Below are 19,252 nucleotides of genomic sequence, written 5' to 3'. Positions count from 1 at the left end.
TGAAACACTGCCACAGGTTTCCAGAGATGTTGTGGATGCCCCACCCTTGGAAACATTCAAGGTCAGGTTGGACAGGGCTCTGAGCAGCCTGATCTAGTTGAAGATATTTCTGCTTGTTGCAGGAAGATGGGACTAGAAGGCCTTTGAAGGTCAACCCAAACCGTTCTACATGGCATCTATTCATCATATTCTAAACGGAAGTATTATTATTACTGGTTCCCCTCCCTAAATACTGAGACTAAATTGGGGTGGGTAAAATTGAAAAAAAAGCTAAGCAAACAAAATACCCCCAAAATTTTCTGTCTCTTAAATATAGGTTTAAAATCACACAGTTAATTATATTCCCCGAAAGCTAAGGCCAGATTATACTTATTTGCACGTGCCAGTCGTGTCTTGCTGCTTAAGTGTTTTAAATCGAGTTATCCTTCAGCATCTCCCCAACACACCCCGCGCAGCTCACTCACTGCTTTGTTGTGTTGACAGGAGCTCGCAAAGCCCCGCGAACGCTCCCTTCCAGGTGCTCACGGCAGGGGGGTCAGGAGGAGGTCGCTTCGGGGAAGCGACTCCGGCCCCGAGATCATGCCCCCGTCGGCTGCGGACACCCATGCATCCACGCATCCATCCATGCATCCACGCATGCATCCACGCATGCATCCACGCATCCATGCATGCACCCACGCATGCACCCATGCACCCACGCATGCATCCACGCATCCATCCATCCATCCATCCATCCATCCATGCCTGCCTGCCTGCCCGCCCGCCCGCAAGAACTCCCCACGCCTCCGCATCCCAGCCGCTCCCCGCTCCGCGTCCCCGCTCCGCATCCTCGCCCCGCCCGCCCCGCCCCGCGGGCTGATTTACGGCTTTGCTGAAAACGCCGCCCCGCTGCCTCCCCCAGCAACAAGTCGGGTAAGTGCGGCGACCTTGCGGGCGGCCGAGGCCCGCGCCGAGCCGGGGCCCGGCTCCGCTCCGCTCCAGCAAGGCTCGGGCGGCGGCCGAGGCGAGCGGAGCCGGTGCGGCCGTGCGGTTGGAATACCGTACCGGGTGGGCGCGTCGCCGGGCGCCAGGCGGAGATGGCGCGGTACCCCTGAGGAATCGTCGGGAAAGTTTCCCAAGTTTCCCGTGGGGCGCGGACACGGGCTCTTCTCTCCCGGCGAGGAATGCAACAGACAGCCCGGGATGAAGGCGGGCACCCCTGGCCGGAGCCGCTTGGCAGCGTCAGCCTCCCCTTCCGCTGCCCGCGATGCGGCGATCACACCAGGTTCCGGAGCCTCTCCTCGCTACGGGTGCACCTGGAGTACAGCCACAGCTTCCAGGAGAGCAGCCTCCTGGCCAGGAGCAGCCTGTTCTCCCCGCTGAAGGACACGGAGCTGGTGCTTCCGCCGGAGCCCCCAGCCCAGGGCAGCCCGGAGAGCCCCGGCGACTCTGCCGCGCAGCCCGCGGGGCCCTACCTGAACTTGGGCGGTGCGTCCTACGGGAGCGGGAAGGGCGAGCTGCCGCGGGAGCTGGGAGCGGAACGGCCCGGCTCCTACCTGGCCAGCTATGTGTCGGCTGAGTCTCCCAGCAAGGTTTCCAAACCCGGCCTCCCGGCCACTGATTCCAAAGCCTCCTTCGAGGCACATGTCAGAGAAAAGTTTAACAGGATGGTAGAGGCCGTGGACAAAACGATCGAGAGGCGGATCGACAAGCTTACCAAAGAGCTGTCCCAGAAGACGGCGGAGCTGCTGGAGGTGCGGGCAGCGTTCGTGCAGTTGTCCCAGAAGAAGCAGGAGGTGCAGCGGCGAGAGCGGGCCCTGAGCAGGCAGGTGGATGTGGCAGTGGAGATGATCGCAGCCTTGAAGCAGCGACTGAGCGAGTCCGAGGAGGAGCTTCACCGGAAAGAGGTGTAAGTGGGGAGGCGAGAGCCCATGGCTTGGCGAAGGCTGGCCAGCTCCTGCGTGAGTGACAGCCTTTGGGGGAGAAGAGAGGGAATGGCTCAGTTGCTTGTTGATTATGAAGCCCGGAGCTCACCAGCTTCAGATTGCTATATTTCCAGAGTTGTAGCCCATGTGACCATGTCCCGTGCAAGGCAGTGGACAGCTCTCTGAGCAGGTGGTTTTCATGTTTGACTCCCTAGTGACTAACAGAGTGGGGACAGCTCCCTGAGGTGGTTTTCATGCTTGACTCCCCAGTGACTAATGTCTGCACTTTCTAATGCCTGTGTTGTGCCTCTGGTTTCATGGGGGTAGGGAAAAGTAGAAGCTGTCATCATCATGTAATCTGATTTACACTGACACCTCTAATGCATAGTCTTTTTAAGAAGATACAGGTGGATAAGTAGATGAAGTATGTGAGAATACTAAATAGCACATTTTCTCTTAAGCCATCTCACCATGGTCACTCCTGTGGAGTGCAATAATCTCCTGTGCATCAATGAAGCTTTACTGGAGACAGTGTTGAAAAGGCCATGTCCATGTAGTTCATGTCTGATGTTTTAGATGGACACAAGAACTGAGGAACAGGAATCACTTATATGGGATTGGGAAGCAGATGCCAGAGTTCTGACTAACCTAAGCCATCTGAAAATATGTTCATGATGCATCCATTAAAAATGTAGTGATAGCTGATTCATAATTTATACATGAACTACTTAGTTTATTCAGCACTTGCTGAAACCTTTCAGGCTTTTCAGAGCAACACAACTTATTTTAGAGAAATGGAAATAAAGAGCCTTGGTAATGGTGTGTCTCTAAACCAGTTCCTCAGCTTACAAAGGGAAGATGAGAAGTGGTAGTTGCCATGACACTGATCTTACAAGAAATAAAGAAGGTGGTGTAGGAGTTCAGTGTTGGAAGTTTGGAGTGCTTTCATTACTCCTTCCTGTAGCCTAAGGACAAGAAAAAAATCCACAGCAGTAGGAATCATCTATCTTGAAGCAAGATGTAGATTTTCCAGAAGAGGGGATACATAAAGTTGGTGGAACTTGAGCTTCTGAGAGCTTCCTTGAAGGGATATTCAACAGAATCCCTCATTTTAAAGTATTGGGTGATTCTCTGGGAAGAGAAGATTGAAGGATTTAAGCTGAAGATAACAGTGTAACTAAGGCAGATTTGAAAGTATGCTGGAGGGAAGCCATGAAGATAACACAGTTTCAAGTAGTTTTGGTATTCTCATCTGGCCAGACTTCCCTCCTGGGCTCTTTCACAGTGTGAATTCCTATTCTAGAACAGTATCTTAGAGGGGAAGGGATTTTTCTATTGGAGGTCCTTCTTCCCTCTGCAGACTACCAGGAGACCTCAGGTAAGCAGCTGTTTTACACCAGATGCAGAATTTCAGATATCTCAAGTTAAGTGGCATGAATCTTACCTCAGAATAATAGCAGAATGTGTTTTAAAAAATCAAGACTATGATCCCAAAAGGAAAAACATGACTGTTGAGAGAAAGAAACCATTCAGTGGAACAAACCCAAAGTTCTGCAATGCTATAGAAGAAGAAAAGACCTTGTGGGAAAAGAGGAAAGGGGCAATTGAGTCATTCAGGTAGAGAGAATGAGTATGATATGGGAGGATGGTGAAGGACACTGATCTTTGAAAAGAAAAAGACAGCTTAAGTTGTGATTTTTAACTGTATTAGGAAAAGGAACAAGGAAGAGGCCAATTGCTCTTTGGCAGACTACTTAGTAGTGGCACTGTCAGGCTGGTGTTTTGAGACTCAAAAAGACTGAATACAGAATGAGAAGTGGGAAAACATTGTCCTTCACACTAGGACATTGTCAGACTCAGGAAAGAGGCAGGAGCTCAGATGATTGCTGTTAGAATTCCAGTCTTGAAAGAAGGAGGGTGAATGCATAAACCAATGATGAGGTAGCTCTTAAGTTGGTATTACAGGGAAGGCTGAAGGTTACTTGGCTAGTAAGAAACACTAATCAGGAGAGGCAGCTGTACAAGAGACTTCACAGAGTACAGGATATTGCTCTTTAGGGTTTTGGTTCCACTTTGAACAAAAAGCCTTGGAAGCAAAAGCAGCAATAGGAATAAGTGAACAGCTCTTAAACATGCGTGGTAGTGGGTAGGATGGAAAAAGATCATCCCTGAGTACCAAGGGGGGAGGAGGGGAGTCAGGGTATGCTATTGCCTGTGTCTGTGCCCAGCCCCACAGCATTGCCTCTGAAGTTTCTCTGAGGGCACTGGGAGGAGAGGTAGGGTGTAAGAATAGGTTGAATTCACTTAGGGAAAAACTGGGAGTGTGCTGGGTTTTTTTCTCATTTGGATGGTTCCTGCATTTCCCATCTTGGGGGATAACAAGGTGCCATAGAAAAATGCACTGTTTGGCTTTCCAATTGAAAAGTCATTGTATAATTAGCAAATTAGGAAGGAAGGTAGGTATAAAAAATGTTTTGTAAGAACAGGGCTGATAGTTCTATAGCAGCTTTTCAGATTTTATTCTCTAAAAATCTCTAAAAAACTAACTGGGACAGTTAGCTTTGCTGCAGCAGCAGGGAAGCACTGGGTGGTGTGCTGTAGTAGATGAGAGAAAAATGGGTGTTCATGACTTTGGTAACAACAGTGACACTTGTCTGGCTTTCTCATGGGCTGTGGGTAAACTCTGAGACCTGTCTATGTATTCAGTGCTTTGTGTGTTCAGAACTTACTTGGTGTGCTAAGAAGACATTGTCCTTCAAAAAAGGAGGATCTCAAGATTCTGGAAGAAGTCCAGATGATTAGAAAGCCAAACAAGACTCCTTTAATGGAAATTGCAGAAGCAGTTCTCACTGCAGATTGTGCAAAGTCAAAGGCATCCCTTAGGAACTGCTTTGATACTTACTGACCTTCTGAAATAAGTGCTTTCATCAGTTTATTTGGATTTTTTTTTTTTTCATAAGCAATCTTGTGAATATAGATAACTTTTCCTAAAATTAGCATTGGTGTTGAGCTAGTGTAGCTGCAAATATTTTCCTCTAAGCAGCAGAAAAAAGAAAACACCTTCCCTGAAACATCTGAGTGTTGGTTTAGACCATCAGCAAGAACAAGGCTGCCCATTTCAAGAGCTTATAGAATCAGTAGGGTTATTTCTTTAGACTTGTCAGTTGATTATTTTTTGTTTGTTTTAAATAAGGCAGTCCAACAAAGCAATGAAGATACCTTTTTCATAAAATTTTCTTTGTTCCCTTACAAAAATGGCAGTGCCAATGTGGTGTGTTCTGCATGTTCACACATGCAGGTGTGTGCTGTGATACTGGTGTGAGGCCCTCGTGGGTGTGTTGAGGGGTAGGACTGCTGGAGGTACAACACTGTACTAATATGTAGTTGAAATAGTATTATTCTAAGAACAGAACTGCTGAGCAAAGGAATTATTTAATTAGAAAATGTGTCCTGAAAGGGATTATTCAATGTTTGATGAAGGAGAATCAGAATGAGTACTGTGATTTTAACGATACCACAGAAGCATGCCCAAAGGGTGTAAGACTTTGTTGAATAAGATACCAAGAAAGCCATTGAAACAAAAGTCAGCTATGAGCTTAACTGATAGAGGATTGTTTCTGGATGTTATGTAAGAAAATTGAAACTGGTAGAGTTTGATTTTCAGTAAGTCTGAACAGGGTAAGCATTGGAAGCAATGGTCTTTGGCTGGAATTTACCTTCAGTGGTAACTTAAACATTTTCACTTTGTCTTCTAATCGTAGAGTAAGGTCATTAATGTTGTACCTTGCCATATCTCCCACAGTAATTTCTCTAACCAGTCTAATGTATTTGTTTTGAGACTGGTCATGCCTCTGCTCTGACACAGTCTGGAATGCAAGGATTATTTCAGAATAGCTGTTGTGGGCAATAGTTGTTCTTGCCAGTGGCTTCACCTTAAGCTTGCAATTAATGAAATGATCTGTGCAGATAACATCTTGACAATGGCATTAAGAACTGGCTTTTAGAGATTGTGCAATTTGTGCTTTAAAACAGCTTTCCTTAAAATCGGGATTTCAATTGTACATCAAAACAGTTTTGATTTGCTTTAAACAGAGTACAACTACAATTACACATTGTTCTCCCACCCTCAGTTTTATGTAATCCTGCTCTCTCTTTCCTGTTTTCTTTCATCTTCCTACTCAAGAGATTACTCCCTGCCATGCAGCTGTAAGGGTTTAAGCTTAACATGACTATCCCACAGAATGGCTCTGTGAAATAAAGCTTAAAATCTTCAGTCACCCCCGTAAATTCAGGGCTCAGATCTAGAACACAGCCCACTGAATGGGTGCAATAATTTTCTGAGGGAGGAGGTGTGAATGTCTTAAATGTGCTTTTAGTGGTGTGGTAATGTGAAACCATAACCTAATGAATAAAAGCAGTCTTCAGGCAAAAACACCAGTTGGGTTATGGATAAGGTCACTGGTGTTAATACTTAATGAATTTACATATTAAATATTTTGACAAGTTTACTACTTACTGTGATAGGAATTTTCCCATCTTCAGGTAAAATAATGTGTTTGGTTTTCTATTTTTTTAGGTAGTTATGCTAAATGAAGTTTCCTAAAGTGATTTGTTATGGGGTGCAGAATCTGCATGGAGCCTCGTGCTTATCTCCACCTACAGAGCAGCTGCAGGTGTTAGTGTCGCTGTGCACAGTCCTGGTGCCAGTGCCATGTATCCGTGGGAGGGCTTGATTGCAATGTGAGAACTCATTAGCCCTTCTTGTCAGGTGTTAAAGAGCTGGAGCTGTCCCACCCTCTGCATCTACTCAGTGTGTCACATGCTTAGCTACTGAAAGTCACATAAATACTAAGCATACCCCAGGATCTCTGTGCTGACAACTGTACCAGTAAACAAGAATTGCAGCTTGCTCTTCCCAGAGGAACGCTGAATAATCTAGTGGTAAAGGCAGAAGAATAAATGTCACCTAGTCAGCCCATGATTTATAACTTTATTTACCACATCTCAGCCTCCATAAAGAAGTTTTTGGGCTAGGCTGAAGTTAGGATGCAAAATGCCAAACTACTTAAGTCTAGTTAACTGTAACAAGTTAATTCCTTGGCAACGTCAGATTAAAATAAAAGTTTTGGCTGCAACTTTCTTACTTAGAGTGAGTTCTTCACCCTGAACTTGTTTTTTCAGCTGAACACCTCTGAGGTGCCTGCTGTACTGCAATAAATTTCCCCATGACTCCTCTGGCTTTGGGAAGAGCTTTCTGACACTCTGGCAGTACAGGCACCTCCTGCTCCTCTTGGATACCTCCCAGGTTGCATTCCCCCCTTGTCTTTCCCTTTCACTAGCCTCACCTTGTTGCTGGCAGCTCAATACATTCTCTGCTCATCGGGTAGCAAGAACAATTCTCTCTTCCTGAAAGGTTTCATCTGACAGGAGCACACCCCCAGACAAAGCAAGAAACCCGCCTTTCTTCCTGCTGCCCAGTCACAGCCCTGTAAACATTTTTCATACAGTACACCTTAGTATTGGTAAACTATGAACAGATGAGATTACAGAAATTTAAGAGATGTAGGGTGCACTACGCATCATCTACACCACTCAGAAAATGTAGTGTCAGGATCTTATAAGCAAATTCCAAGGTGCAGAGGTGGGTGAAAGGGGGCAGGAGTCTGCTGGGGAGAATAGCAGAGCAGTAAAGAAAAGATGAGAGCAGAGGAGTTCTCAGGGGGAGTTAATAACTCCACATAACTGTTTCTCAATATAACAGAAGTGCTCCAGATGTAGAAGAGTCAGTGCAGGGTAGCAGAGACCTCTTATTAGAAAGGGCAGCGCTTCAGGTCTGAGACAGGCTTTAACAAAATGATTCCTGTTTCAGGTGAATGCTGCTGACAAGGCTGTGCTGTCAAGACACAGAGCCCAGTGGGCCCATGCTGCTATGCTCTGGTTTATGCCTCTACCAAGTAGGCCGCACAATATTCACAGGTTCAGCTTCCCTGACTTCATGAAGAGCAGTGTCAGGCCTCTGTGGACATCCATCTTTCTACAAGCATAAGAATAGAGAGTGAAAGACAGAAATCCTGTCACATAATCCTCAAAAACTTGGCAGAGGTCTGGAGAAATAAATTTAAAGTAAACTAAAGAACATAAGCAAAAAATCATCACAGCTATCCAGAAATAAAATTAAAGGGAGAGGGTCATCAGTATGGCTAAGAAAAAGTCTGGGCAAACTACAAGAGACAAGAAAGGCAGTTAGACAGATAAACAACAGCTGCGGGAAGCTACATGAGTTTGTTGAATCATCTCCCTATTGTTCACAGTGGGAGGAGGGTAAAAATTTTTCTGGGAACTTCCTTCAGGTAACCAAGGCATAGCTGTGGCATGAAATGAGCTCTCTGAGGAAGAAGTGATGGAGCAAGTAGAGAGACCTATTAGCCGTCACTCCTCAGGGCTTGATCTTGTTCTTCTGAGAAATGAGAATGAAGTGGAAACAAAGAAAGTAGCTGAGCTAACAGAAGTGCTGCTTATCAGTGCAAGGTGTGTGACAGAGCCCTAATGCGTGGTTGTGTTCTGACTCCTGTCATTCCAAAGGAAATTTACACAGTGTATTTCAGCCCAAAGGAAAATGTTTAGATTAAAGTTGTTAAAGGCAGGTTCATAGGCTGTACAGAGGCAGCTAAACAGAGAGAAGTTATGGATATGCTACTACTGCTGCTAATAACAGTTCCTACAAATAATGGCATGTAGGATGCCAAGTTATTTTTAGTCTAGAAAGCAAGGATAATACTAAGGAATTTGTTGACATTGAGTCTCTTCTTCTCCTGATGCTTCTCCCTGGCCTCCTTATGGCATATTGAGATATTTGTAGGAAAGGAAAATCTGTTGGTGATATTTGTGCCATAGAACAGGCAATTAATTCATTCTTATTAATTACCTTTGCTGAGACAATTTCAAATGTTAGCATTCTTGAAACTATCATCCTTTTTAAAAAATGCCAGTTACTCATGTTTGTGGCCTCCTGCTGCAGCAAAACTCAGCCACTGACTGTGTCTCTGGGAGGGACATCCTCATGGTGTCCCAGACTGGCAGCTCCCCACTCTCTCACCTCCCCAGTGGAGGGTCAGCAGCCAGCCAGGCTATGCACAGCTCTTCCTTACCCAAAAGGAGAGGGATTTGGAGCCAACCTGCTGAGTTGCTGTGCTTTTGAGATCCCTGCCCTGTAAAAGAGGACCCTGATGAAGCGGCAAAGGCTTCAGATTGCTCCTATGTTAACCCAAAACCATCAGGAAATCAAAGAAGTTAAAGTGTGGTTACAATAAAGCCCTAAAATTAACCTTAATGAGTTTAGATTGACTTCTCCCTAAGCATTCTTCAGTGGCTCTTTAATATAAGGTTGTTCTGGGCAAGATAATAATCACTAAAACTGTTCAGAGCCTTGAAATTAAATGGATTAGCTGATCTTAACAAACAAGTTACCTCTCTGTTTCTTAAGCCATATTTTATGGGCAAGTTAATATAAACTAATATTCATCGGTGCTCTTCGTCCAAACAATATGTGCTTTTACCTCATTCCTACCATTAGATCAACCATGTAAACAGAACTCAGCTGTAGTATAGAGCAGGCAAGCAACAGCCTGAATCCTAGGTGAATGTCCATGGCTGACCACTTGTGCCTGACTCATAGCACAAATCAGCTCACTGTTGAAACAACTATAAAACCAATTAACTACAACTATGCTGAGTTAAAACAGCAAAACGCAGAGAACTTTGGATTTGTTATAAACAAGCTAAGATTTGAAAGGTTATTTCTGCCACAAACTGTTTCATAGTTTCTACTTAAAATGCTTTTTCCTCAGGTGATTCCTACTGAGCAATCTTGCCCTTTCTTGTTTGGCAAGCACTGGTTCCCTCAACTCCCACCCATTTTGTACAAAGCAAAATTTAACATCTCTTTATGGGCAGAGTAAAAAAATATTTATCCAGGTATTTATTAGCCAGGGAAGTCCTACATGCTCAGATTTGTCTTCTTTTGTAATACATGCTTCAATCTATAACCAAACTTCCACCCAAGTAGTCCTCTGATAGTGGAGGTGCAAATGGTGTCCTGATTACTGACAAGCAGATACAGCTGTCTCCATATACCTTGAGAAGTGATGCTTAATGATATTTCTACCCTGTGGACCACTAAAGACTATTTTTCCAAGATACGAAGTAATGTGAGAAAACCCCACCTTAAACCCACTGTCCATAAACTTAAATTCAGCATTCAGGCTTCCAGATCTTGATATTGTCCACAAAATGTCGTAATCTTCTGATAATGGTGAAGAAGAGTAATTAGCCACCACAGGCTATCGCCATGACAAACTGAAGAAGCATGAGTAATTTTTGACAATGGTGAGACCAGGAACCTGCTGTTATCTAAATGTGGCCTCTTTGCAATGTTTCCATCTTGCAGAGAAGTTGTTACTTTCAACCACTTCCTGGAAGAAGCAGCAGAAAAAGAAGTGCGGGGGAAAGCCAGGCTCCAGCACTTCATTGAAAACTTGTTGCAGCGTGTGGATCTGGCAGAAAGGCAGCTAGAATATTACCAAAACCAGCAGATGGTGTGCAACTACACCAATGTCAGCGATAATGTGGTAAGCCAGCCGAGTCCTACCCTTTACTGTCACCCTCCCCCTGGAGCCAAAGTACTGGAGTTTGAATACAGGTGGGCTCAGTGGCTCATGCTAATCGCTACTGCCAGCTGATGTGCATTTGTGAAATGTTTCCTTAGGTGTGTTTTGTTTGTGTTTTAAACTTCCACTTTACACGAGGGAAAGGAGCAGATAGCATAGGAGCAGCAGTAGCCAAAGGTGGTTAAGGGAGAATGGAGAGTAATGAAATATTTGATAGATACTTAAATTTTTTCCAGCTTTGCCTATTGCTGCTGTTTCCTTTGCCATGAACACTTTTCTTAATGTGACTTGGCAGTCTTTTTGGGTTGCCTAAAATTTCCTATCTTCAGGAAAGGCATAGATCCCTATAGGTGATATATCAGCTTGCTGGCAAATCATCTTGCTTTTAGTAGTTAACCTATCATGGGACTCTTAGAAATGGCCTGTACCCCATGGATTAGAAATCCAAGAATGTTACTTTTTAAAATACATTATTTCTTTAAAAGCCCTCATTTTAAATACCTAAACCCAGTATTTTCCTACAATGCTTTACATTTATATGACAAGTTTTAGGCACAAGACTTCCAAGGAACATTTCAATTTAATTGAATACCCTATGCTGCCTGTACTAAGTAGTTGCTTACCGTGGGATGTGAGAAGAAGGCATTTGATCATGCACAGCACTGAACAGATATGCAGTGGTGGAAAGGAAAGGTTCCCAGAGCTACTTGGAAGACAACAAGTTTTAGGTAAGACCTGAATAAATGTAGATGAGCTGAAATCCAGTGCAGGCATCTCAAACAGTATCTGTGAGAAGATTATGGGGCACCAGTCAGATGGGCCTCGATATTAAATCATCTCCCTTTCTCTGGATGTATTTATCATGATGCCAGGCTCAGTAGTTTCCCTTGGGGAGGGCTCTAATTTTTAAGGCACCTGTTCTGCTTTCTGAGTAACTTCAGCATTCCTCTAAGGTCATCCATCCAAATATTGACCATCCTGACCTTCAGGAGGTACAGGAAAGTGTACCATGAGATGGCTCCAGACTCCAGCTAAGACAGATGACAAGCAAAGTCAGGCTAGGTAAAAAACCGCCTGCAAAGTGTGTACAGTACCAGGGACAGAAGGAACATTTACAAGAACATAATAATTTTCAGATGCCAGATTTGACTTGCTTGTCTCAGTGACTTCATTACATGATTTTCAAAGTCTCAGTGTAGAAGCTCTGATGAAAGCTCAATATAAAGAATTTTTAGTATTAAAATTGATTAAACTTAGCTGGCATTAAACACCTCCTTTTCTGACACCCACCAAAAGAGGGTGGGTTAGACAGTGTTTCCACACTTTGAACCAAAATGCTGTAAAAAATGAAGCCATGCAAATTTGGGCTAGCACTGAAGCTATGCTGACCCTAGTTGGTCTCAGGATTTGCAGGAGTGGAAGAGAAATTCTTGTGTCCTCACCCTCCACCCTTCAGTGCAAATCTGGCAGAGCCAAGGGTTTGTAGCTGGACTTTCCTGGCCACTTGTGTAAAGGAAATGTATCACTGAAAAATTGAAGGATTTGAGAAAAAGTTAATTCATATAGTTTATTCAGCCACTGCCATTTATTAATTATCTTGAACACAATAATTACTTTTCATTGTATCCATACTGTTTAATCTCATGTGAAAGATCTCTGTTCAGCCCACACTTCTTTAGCAATTTACTTTGATTATAGTTTCAATAAAAATAATGGGAAAAATCCAACCACTAACAATTCACACATTATTATTTTTAAAAACATGCTCATAAGATGGAAGAGTAGTAATCTGTAAAAGAGGCAGCTTTTTTTGTTTCTTTGAATGTTCTAGTTTTAACAGCATGTGAGAATGGAAATACAATTTTAAAGATTGTGTATATTAATTAATTGATTGTTAATTAATTGTACATTAATTACTTGAAAATGTAATAGTAATAACCTGGCTTTGTTTTCTTTTCAGTTTACAGACATTTCATTAAATAAGAAACCCAGATGCCTGTATGTATATCTCCCTTTTTTTTTAACTTAAATACACTAAGTTGACATGCTTGCATTTCTGCTTTTACATTTTACCTTATAGGTTGGGACCTGCATGTGGTCTATATTTATGTCATGTAATTGAAGAAAAACAGATTTCTGTTAAAACTAAACTAAAATCAGATATTCTCTGAAGAAAATAAAGAATGCTGATTTTCTATTAAACAAATTACTCCTTCCTGCTGACTATAATAGCCTATTGCAAAGCTACAAAAGCTCAATCTCTTTGGCAAACAGAGTTCAATTTTCAATTGAAAATGTCTTTTAACATTCTATAGCTGGGAGAGAGACAGTTGTCATTTCCTAACTGACAGTAACAATCATAAAAAGAAACAAGTGCCTTGACAAAGCATAGGCACTAAAAATCTCAGCTTACTCAACCAGCTGTCCTGGGAGCAGCAGAACTAATTGGGGCTGGTCTCCCATGTCTTTGTGACTTGGTCATGAGTCCCAGCAGGTGGTTTGGAGCATCATGTGCTGCTTGGCCAAGTTGACAGACAGTGCACCCTTCTTCAGGGCAGCCTTTCCTTGTGGGTACGCCAGTTCAGGACTTTTTCCCATTGCATCACCACAAGTCACTCTCCATAACACAACAGATTAGGAATATTGATGAGTAGAAGAGTTCAGAATCTCTTGCAGTCACATACGCTGTGGAGGTGCTGCTTTCAGTGAAAAAGCCTTTCCAACATCTGGAGCTGGCAGCCTTTGCATTTTACATGCAGTGATTTGCGTCTTCCTCCATCTTGATTACTTTCTTACTTGGACTGTGAAATGGGGACAAACATCCATCCTTCTCTGCCATAAAGTCGTTGAATTTAAATACAGTTTAGCTCTTTTAGGTAGCCCTTCAGATCATATTGACCTTGACCTGGTTTTAATAGCTTCATTCAGTGCAGCAGTGCGCCTAATATCACCTGCAATAATGCCTATGTATGCTTTGGGAATAAATGATGTAGCTTCTTCACCATAACAACATCTGAGAAAAACAGAATACTGCATCTTTAAACAACAACTAAGTAATGAACTGTAAAAAACAGTACCCAAGAACTGATGGTAAACTGGAGTGGCCAACACTTGTGCATATACACAGGTCATTCCTAACCCCCAGCAAGTGATCGGAGCCCAGGCCTGCACCAGGCCAGGATGACACAGTGCTTGCAAGCTCCAGCTTGGACCTGCACAGCATTTCATCCCCCTAAACCTCCCCCTACTGAAATCTGTTTAGCAAAACTGCTAACCAGGTAATGCTGTTACATAGGTAAGACTTAGTTCCTACAATGTGAGATGGCACCCACTGCCTCCTACCAATAAATACAGACTTCCATGACATCCTTCTCATCTTCCTAAAGCGCAGGAGAGGCTTTACACTGTACACACGTGAGCAACCATAGCTTTTTCCAAAACTGACATTGTCAAGGGTGCAATATGATTTAACTCCCAGAAGAAGTAATACTACAGATACATGCTTTTCAGAAATAACAGGCTATGGAAAATAGCCCTATGGGATCCCTTAAGAGGTTGACTTGTACATCAGCACATCTGCTCTTCACTTCAGTCACAGGAGCTGGGTAGACATGAGCTGGTGCTTTATGTTCATATTTCTGCTGTTACACTACATGTATCTACTGTAAAACATTTCAAGATTGAAAGGACGTTAATGTTAAAAATTGAATGTTAAAAAGGATGATAATGATCTTAGCTAAACTGTGGAATCAGTTTAGATGTAATATTTCAGATCAGAGTGCATGGTTCAACCTTTGCAGCACTGAGCACTTTGCTGTCACTCCACCTGAGCTCACCAATTCCTGCAAATCTTGCTGGGCTTGAACCATCACAGAGAGAAAAAGAATTCAGCTCACTTTGGCCTTTAAGCTTTCATGGCCTTCTTCCCACCAGTTTTTGTGTTCCCCTTTCTTCTTCTCCCAGTTTAAATCAAAGCCTAAAAGGGAAGCTAAAGTTTCCCTGGATGGGTGGTCAGAACAAAGGCAGAGCATGGAGTTCCCTGAGCTATTGGCCATTTGAAGCAGCAGCTCCCAGGGTGCAGTCCAGGGCAGCACTACAGAGATTCCACAAAGTCTCTACAGTTCCTCAATCTACTTTCTACTCTTACTGGTGCTGTGTGGTCTTCCGAAGACCAAGGGGTGTTCACTCTTTGCAGAACATTGATGTGAACATGTGCATCTTTAAAATCCCTGCAGACCGTGAAGTCTAGACCTCAGTAAGGTCTCAGCACTCCAAAATCAGCAGAATTCTGATCAAAATAAAACTGTAGATGAACACACATGAAGGGTGCACCAGTAACACGTGTAGGGGTTATTTTACTGAGGAGTGCTTTTGAATACTCAGAAATGTAATTCATCTCAACGGAGTTAAAAACTCTGTTTTTAACATGCAGCCTCATTCTGTAAAACAAGAGTATGTCTTCAAAAATGGAAGGGTTTGGGATATTTTGGGGACCTATCAGTTTGCAAGACTGAATAATAGTTATTAATAATAACTACTAATAGTTATAGGTATAATTAATATATTATTTAATTAATAATATTTATAATTGATAGTTATTCATAATAAATTATTATTAATTTCAGGAGCCAAGGAAGCCAACATGCTTCATATAATATCCCTGATGCAAAGCCACATTCCTTTCAAAAAGGAAGGATCTTGTTGAAAAAAACAAAGGACGAAAAAGCCAGCTTGCAGCCCGTGAAATGCTTCTATGAATCTGTTGATTGCCCAAGAGAAATATGGAGAGCACAGAAGAAGGGTGAATCAGTCTGCTGTGCCAGGAAAACAAGTGCAAAATCAAAAATAGGTAAAAAGGCCAAACCGCTATAGGAACGGTGAGCAATATACAGCAACATAGGAACTTGGCTTCAACACAGCAAATATTGAATGAAGTTAGTCATCCTGCTTTTTCCTATCCATCTAACCATGCCAAAACACATCAGATATAATATACAGAAATATATACACATGGAAGTTTTATATTATTTAGTTGCACCTCTTCGGGCACTATAAAAAAAGTGACATTTTATTCAGTTGATATGGAGGTTTTCCTATTCCTTTATGTATTTATTCATTTATTAACTCACTTATAGAGCTTACTTCAAATGACTGCAGTTATCTTGCTGGGCAGTACTGTGGCTGTGTGTTTAATTGTTTTAGTGGCAACATGTGGTCTGGTAATTTATTTTCCATTTGTGTTACTCCTGAAGTTCAGAGGAATCCATTTAATTGGCACCTAAATATTCAATCTTTCAGCATAGGTAGGTGTAAGATCAGTGTATAAAAGACCTACTTAGAGGCAAAAGACCTACTCAAAGTTGTAGGAGTCGTTGAAGGCTGTTTACAGCAGTAGATTGCTACCCTGAGTTTTTGGCTATAAGTACATTTCCATCTTTTATTGAATACATTAAACTACTTGATTCTGCCAGCAGCCACATTGTCTGCTGGTATAAGTTTGGGCTCCTTTGAGGTGTCCCTTAGCAAGGAGACCAAAAGCTGCCCTGACAAGCACAAGCCAAATTGGGCCAGAGGAGGAATGTCAGTGCCAAGTGCCAGCAGCAGGTTATCTGCAGTGGTACAGCAAGTGACAGGCTAAAGCAGTGTGTTACTGCATGGCATTGTGTTCAATGTCTTTGCTTGGTCTCAGGCATTAGAGGCCCAAATAACCATGATTATAACCCACATCCTTCACATTTTTATCTCTGAAAATTCTTTAGAGGGCTGACAGATTACTGACTTTGAACCCAAGTACAAGGCAGTTAAAGATGACTGCAGAGCAGGAATGTATGTGTTTACACTGGTTTGTGCCAATTAAAAGGATCCTTATTTATCAGAGAATCTATTTATCAAGATGATTTTTTAAGTGTACAGTTTTTTGGTAACATGAATCCTCATGTCATGTTTACAGTTACAAACATCCTGATGATTTAACTGATGAGATCTGTTTTCTCAAGAAGTAGAAAAGATAGGTGAGACAGGTCTATGTGATTTATTTTTGAAACACTCATAACAGATGTAAATTGTTTATGTGGAAGGTGATTTTTACAGTATGTGTACAAGGATTTGTGAAAAATGTTTTTTGTTTTTTATAATTATGTCTGTAAGCAGAACTGAGTATTAAAAGACAATGTATCACTATGATTACTGCTGCAATTAGCACCCGAGTTGCAATATTTTTAAAGCAGAAGTTGACCAATCAGTTAGCTAGGATCAGGTAACTAGAGATATAGAACATTTGTCAGTGTACAGAGCTCCCAGAAAGTAGCAGAGAGAAGAAAGAGTATTATTCCTCACTTTTATTTTAAATAGTGTGTATGGAACAATCAGATACACTGTTTCAGTAGCAAGTCACAGTGTAAAACCAATTCAGGTATTTAGGTTGTAATGATATTTCAATATTTATTTAACTATGTCACAAGGCCACACTTGGCCTTATGCTAGGCATTGTGTGTGGTGAAAAGGAGTTGTTCATTGTATTGCATGGGCTTGGGTCAGATTGTGTGTTACAACCTTTATAGGAAAGCTAAGATTGAAGCATTCTTGAGCTTTTTCTATTTCTTCCCACATGCTTCCATGAAACTGAAAAAAGGATCTTTTCTGAAGATAATAAAGGTGAACATTAGAAAGATAATAAAATAAAATATATTAATTTGTTTCTTTAGCCACTTGACACTGGGAGAATATTTTTATTTTTAAATGCCTATCTATTCTGTTAGTCACCAAAGTTAAGTGCAACTACTAGTTCACAAATGAGATGTTTATTTTATCATTTATCATGCCAACATCTTGACTGTAAGTTGTCCTTTTGGGGGGGAGGAAGAGGAAAAGAGTAAGAGAAGTTGCATGTTTTTAAATTTTTCAAAGCTTAATTTACCCTTACTTGCTAAACAAATGCCAGTTCAGTAATTAGAAAGAAATTGGATTGTACTGTAAAAGCTTTTAGAATAGAAACATTCTAATAATAAATATATATTTCTCAGTTACTTTGTCATTTAACTCTGCGAAATACATGGTTTCTTACAAAAACAGCACCGAAAAAGCCAAGCAGCAGCAGCTTGGGCTTTGTTTTATTCCTCAGATAAAGCATGGCATTGAAGTCAGGTTGTGACCCTTCCCAGCAATTAACCTGCAGACATCTATTCCATCTTCCCTGCATAGCTCACATGTGTTACATGCTGCTCTCTTACTGTACTGGTGCTTGAAAATCATTTTTGAGGTGACCCACAGGGTCAGATAACCTGCCCAAAGCTGAGGGAGAGGGATAGAGGGAAGGGTCAGGCAGAGGAAATTTAGGGCAGAGGGGCTCCCAGGGAATGTCATTGAGGGTGTCTTCTCCACACAGTGCCAGTTGCAGAGCCATCATTTCATCAGGTATCTCCCTGGTTAGACTTGGAAAGAGAGGTTTTCCCATGGGGGATCCAGGTTCCTGTCTTATTAACAGACACAATATTTGGGAAGAATAGATACCTGCACCAGGCTGAGTGTAACCAGCTTGAGCTAGTGGGGACTTCTGAACTCGGGAAATGACAATTGTAAAATATTTTTTAAATCTGAAAGTGTTCTGACAAAGTTGACCACTCACCTTTGAAAAAGAATTTGAAGCAGAGTTACCATGTTTTGCCGTTTGAGATGCTTTGAAGGCACCTTGATAGGTTGTATGCTCACATCAAAGTGAATTTCATTAGGACCCGGATGCCTCATTCCCATATACATCTTTAAAATCCTACCTCATTTATAACTAAAAATATCTCAGAACAGTATATGTACTGGCTGGGCCTTTACAGGTGAGCTTTCTGTTTAAAACAAAATGTTCTGACAGACATGTGACATTAGAGACCAGGAAAACAAGACTAATTGAAACACAGACCTTTAATTAGAGCTATACATAGAAAAAAACAATCACTTTGGGATGCTCCTGCCAGTTGAAGAGAATGTTTTCAGAGCACTTAATGACATCCAGTTCCTCCCCCCAGCTCTGACTCAGCACTAACAACAGCCTCCCCCTACCCAGAGAAGAGATGAACACGTTTTGTTTCAATGGGAGTTACTGCAAATATTCAGTGAGATATTCATATTCAAAGAGATGGCCACCCTTTAGAGCAGGTACTAGGTCAAACAAATTGTCACTTCTGTCATCCCTAATAATGCCACTGTGTCTTTCAAGCTACTTGAGCAACAATCCAGTTCTTCTTTCTCTTTATTCTGCGTCATCAGATAGTTGCCTTTATTTGTTCTTACCTCAGACTAATGCTGATTGTTTCCATACATCCTGATTGAAGTGGCTGAAGTGGACTATTTAGTACTCTCTGCAGTGAGCATGGGCATTATTTTTTATTGTTTTTTAGAAAAATTAATCCCAGAAATTATTTTACTTCATGAAGCTCTTAAAAATAGATCCTGCTGCAACACAAACAAAATGTCCTTTCCCATTTTGTTGCTAATGACACCCTCCATCTAACCATGCTCTTTTTATTCTGATCTCTTGAATTTTCATTTGTACATCTCTCCAAGGAGAAGGAAAAACAAGCAGCATAAATTAAATGCAGTTGTTGGTCTGACAACCTTTTCCCTCCTCACTGTCTCAGTCCTAGCATCTCACACTGCAAGCAGGTAAAAGTTGGCTTGAATTTTTTATAAAAT

At 42.0% G+C, this 19,252-nt stretch overlaps 2 protein-coding genes across 4 annotated transcripts in view; one reads left to right on the top strand and one right to left on the bottom strand.

The window, feature by feature from the left end:
- Window positions 1-1,126, bottom strand: part of RTKN2 (rhotekin 2) — a 51,536-nt gene extending 50,410 nt beyond the window's left edge. The window contains exon 1 of the mRNA XM_033515556.1: window positions 1,045-1,126. The gene's annotated coding sequence lies outside the window, so the exon portion shown is untranslated. The remainder of the gene's footprint in view (window positions 1-1,044) is intronic.
- On the top strand, window positions 880-17,595 carry ZNF365 (zinc finger protein 365). 3 transcript variants are annotated; one of them, XR_001522464.1, is made up of 5 exons: window positions 880-1,888; window positions 10,351-10,531; window positions 11,186-11,298; window positions 12,531-12,568; window positions 15,196-15,248. XR_001522464.1 is itself a non-coding variant. In XM_015632511.2 (4 exons), the coding sequence occupies exons 1-4, from the start codon at window positions 1,164-1,166 to the stop codon at window positions 15,440-15,442; spliced, it is 1,191 nt and encodes a 396-aa protein (XP_015487997.1). In that variant the 5' UTR covers window positions 880-1,163; the 3' UTR covers window positions 15,443-17,595. The 3 variants fall into 3 exon arrangements, 2 of the variants coding, with proteins under 2 accessions (XP_015487997.1, XP_018862696.1); XM_015632511.2 differs by lacking the exon at window positions 11,186-11,298 and having other exon boundaries at window positions 15,196-17,595; XM_019007151.2 differs by lacking the exon at window positions 11,186-11,298 and having other exon boundaries at window positions 10,351-10,602; window positions 15,196-17,595.
- The last annotated feature ends 1,657 nt before the right edge of the window (window positions 17,596-19,252 follow it).

The sequence above is a fragment of the Parus major genome, chromosome 6 (assembly GCF_001522545.3).
Source record: "Parus major isolate Abel chromosome 6, Parus_major1.1, whole genome shotgun sequence".
In the NCBI taxonomy this organism is placed as follows: domain Eukaryota; kingdom Metazoa; phylum Chordata; class Aves; order Passeriformes; family Paridae; genus Parus; species Parus major.
This window is presented reverse-complemented; position numbering and strand designations above follow the sequence as displayed.